The sequence below is a fragment of the Macrobrachium rosenbergii genome, chromosome 11, assembly GCF_040412425.1.
Source record: "Macrobrachium rosenbergii isolate ZJJX-2024 chromosome 11, ASM4041242v1, whole genome shotgun sequence".
Taxonomy (NCBI): domain Eukaryota; kingdom Metazoa; phylum Arthropoda; class Malacostraca; order Decapoda; family Palaemonidae; genus Macrobrachium; species Macrobrachium rosenbergii.
The window spans coordinates 25,138,260-25,140,334 of NC_089751.1; the positions used below are offsets into that span (position 1 = coordinate 25,138,260).

The 2,075-nt window shown below is 34.9% G+C and overlaps 1 protein-coding gene across 1 annotated transcript; it reads left to right on the forward strand.

Moving 5' to 3' along the window:
* Nucleotides 1-962: 962 nt before the first annotated feature.
* LOC136843496 (uncharacterized) lies at nt 963-1,736 on the forward strand. The gene has a single exon (XM_067112031.1). It carries the CDS (start codon nt 963-965, stop codon nt 1,734-1,736), a length of 774 nt encoding a protein of 257 aa, XP_066968132.1.
* Nucleotides 1,737-2,075: the final 339 nt, after the last annotated feature.

Consider the following 2,075-nt stretch of genomic DNA (forward strand, 5'->3'; position numbering starts at 1 on the left):
TATATATATGTATGTATATATATATGTATATATATATATATATATATATATATATATATATATATATATATATATATATATATATATATATATATATATATATATATATATATATATATATATATATATATATATATATATATATATATATATATATATATATATATATATATATATACATATACATATATATATATATATATATATACATATATACATATATATATATATATATATATATATATATATATATATATATAGAGAGAGAGAGAGAGAGAGAGAGAGAGAGAGAGAGAGAGAGAGAGAGAGAGAGAGAGAGAGAGAGAGAGAGAGAGAGAGAGAGAGAGAGAGAGGTTGTTCAATAGATAATTACACAAGAACAAATATTTTTTTACCCAAACAGACCGTATGACCAAGTTGCTGATGTCATGGATATGACAAGGAATGCGTTCGTCAGGTGGTCAGGCGCACCACACATTCACGGCCAATTGCAGGACAACCAACTCCACCACCATCACCAGTCCCATCACCATCACCACCCTCATCGCCAGCACTATCAATAGCTCCATCGCCATCAAGAGCTCCATCGGCATCACCATTATCACCGACCTCATCAGATTCAGTGCAGTCTCATTCCACACAGCCAGCTGAAGATGTGTTCGACTCTTTTACCATCAGTACAATTCGTCGATGTGTTCACAACAAGTTCTTGTAAAAGGATACCTTTACAATTACTACTCTGACAAGAGAACTCAAGAAGGAAGGAATATTACCTGAAGGCACATCAGAAACTTCGTTTTGGAGAGTACTTCGATATAAGACGACACAGCGACAAATGTATGCTAAAAAAAGTGTCCTTAGACATAGTATGTAAAAGGATCCGTGCTCTCAGGGCTCTCAAACAGTCTCGTGAGGAAGGAAGACAGGTGGTCTATTTAGACGAGACATGGTTCACTACAAGAATGAGCCACAACAAAGAATGGGTGGACACAACTCAACCATCCACAACTACTACATATAGCCGACAGGTTCCGCCAGGAGATGGTGAACACTTTGTCGTGGTAGCAGCTGGTACCAACAAGGGCTTTACTGAAGATTCATTCCTTTGCTATACAGCAAAGAATAGTAGTGGGGACTACCATGGCGAAATGAACGCCAAACTCTTCGAGCGATGGCTGACAACCAAATTACTACCATTGGAAGAGCCACCAGTTCTTGTCATCAACAATGCTCCTTACCACAGTCACCTTACAGAGGAGAGCCACTGTCCAACTACTGGCACCAAAAAAAGGCGATCTAATAAATTGGTGCAGCAGTGCAATATCACACACCCACCACACGCTTTGCGACCTGAACTGCTCAAAATATGCAAGGAAAATCGACCACCTCCCAGATTCACAGTGGACAATACCATTCGCCTGTGGGGTCATGAAGTAGTGCGGCTACCAAAAGGACACCCAGAGCTAAATGCTATTGAGCAAGTATGGGGTGTCATGAAGAAGTACGTTCAATCATCCCTTCACCATTTTACACGAACGGACCTCAAAAAAAGATTGAATGAAGCAAAGTTGTGTGTGACAGAGGATGTGTGGGCAAATGCTGTTCGGCGCTCTGAATACTTTGAGAGAGAGTACTGGTCATTAGATAATATCCATGACAGTGTGGATCGCATCATCATGAGTCTCGCCAGTGACAACGAAGAGGAAGACTTTACTTTAGACAGTTTTGAGGGGTAATAAAAAGTGAATATATATATATATATATATATATATATATATATATATACAGTATATATATATATATATATATAATATATATATATATATATATATATATATATATACATATATATATATATATATATATATATATATATATATATATATATATATATATATATATATATATATATATATATATATATATATATATATATTAACTTTATCACATACACAATTGTTCTGTGCATTAGTAGAATTACTAAAAGGACCTCATTCAAACTGGATGGTATCTAATGGAGTTTTTATTAAAAAGTTACAAAGCTTTCTTTGACAAACAGTCCACATTATCAAGTA

Coding starts and splice junctions, on each gene's coding strand:
- LOC136843496 (XM_067112031.1), top strand. CDS start 963: ATGAGCCACAACAAAGAATGGGTGGACACAACTCAACCATCCACAACT.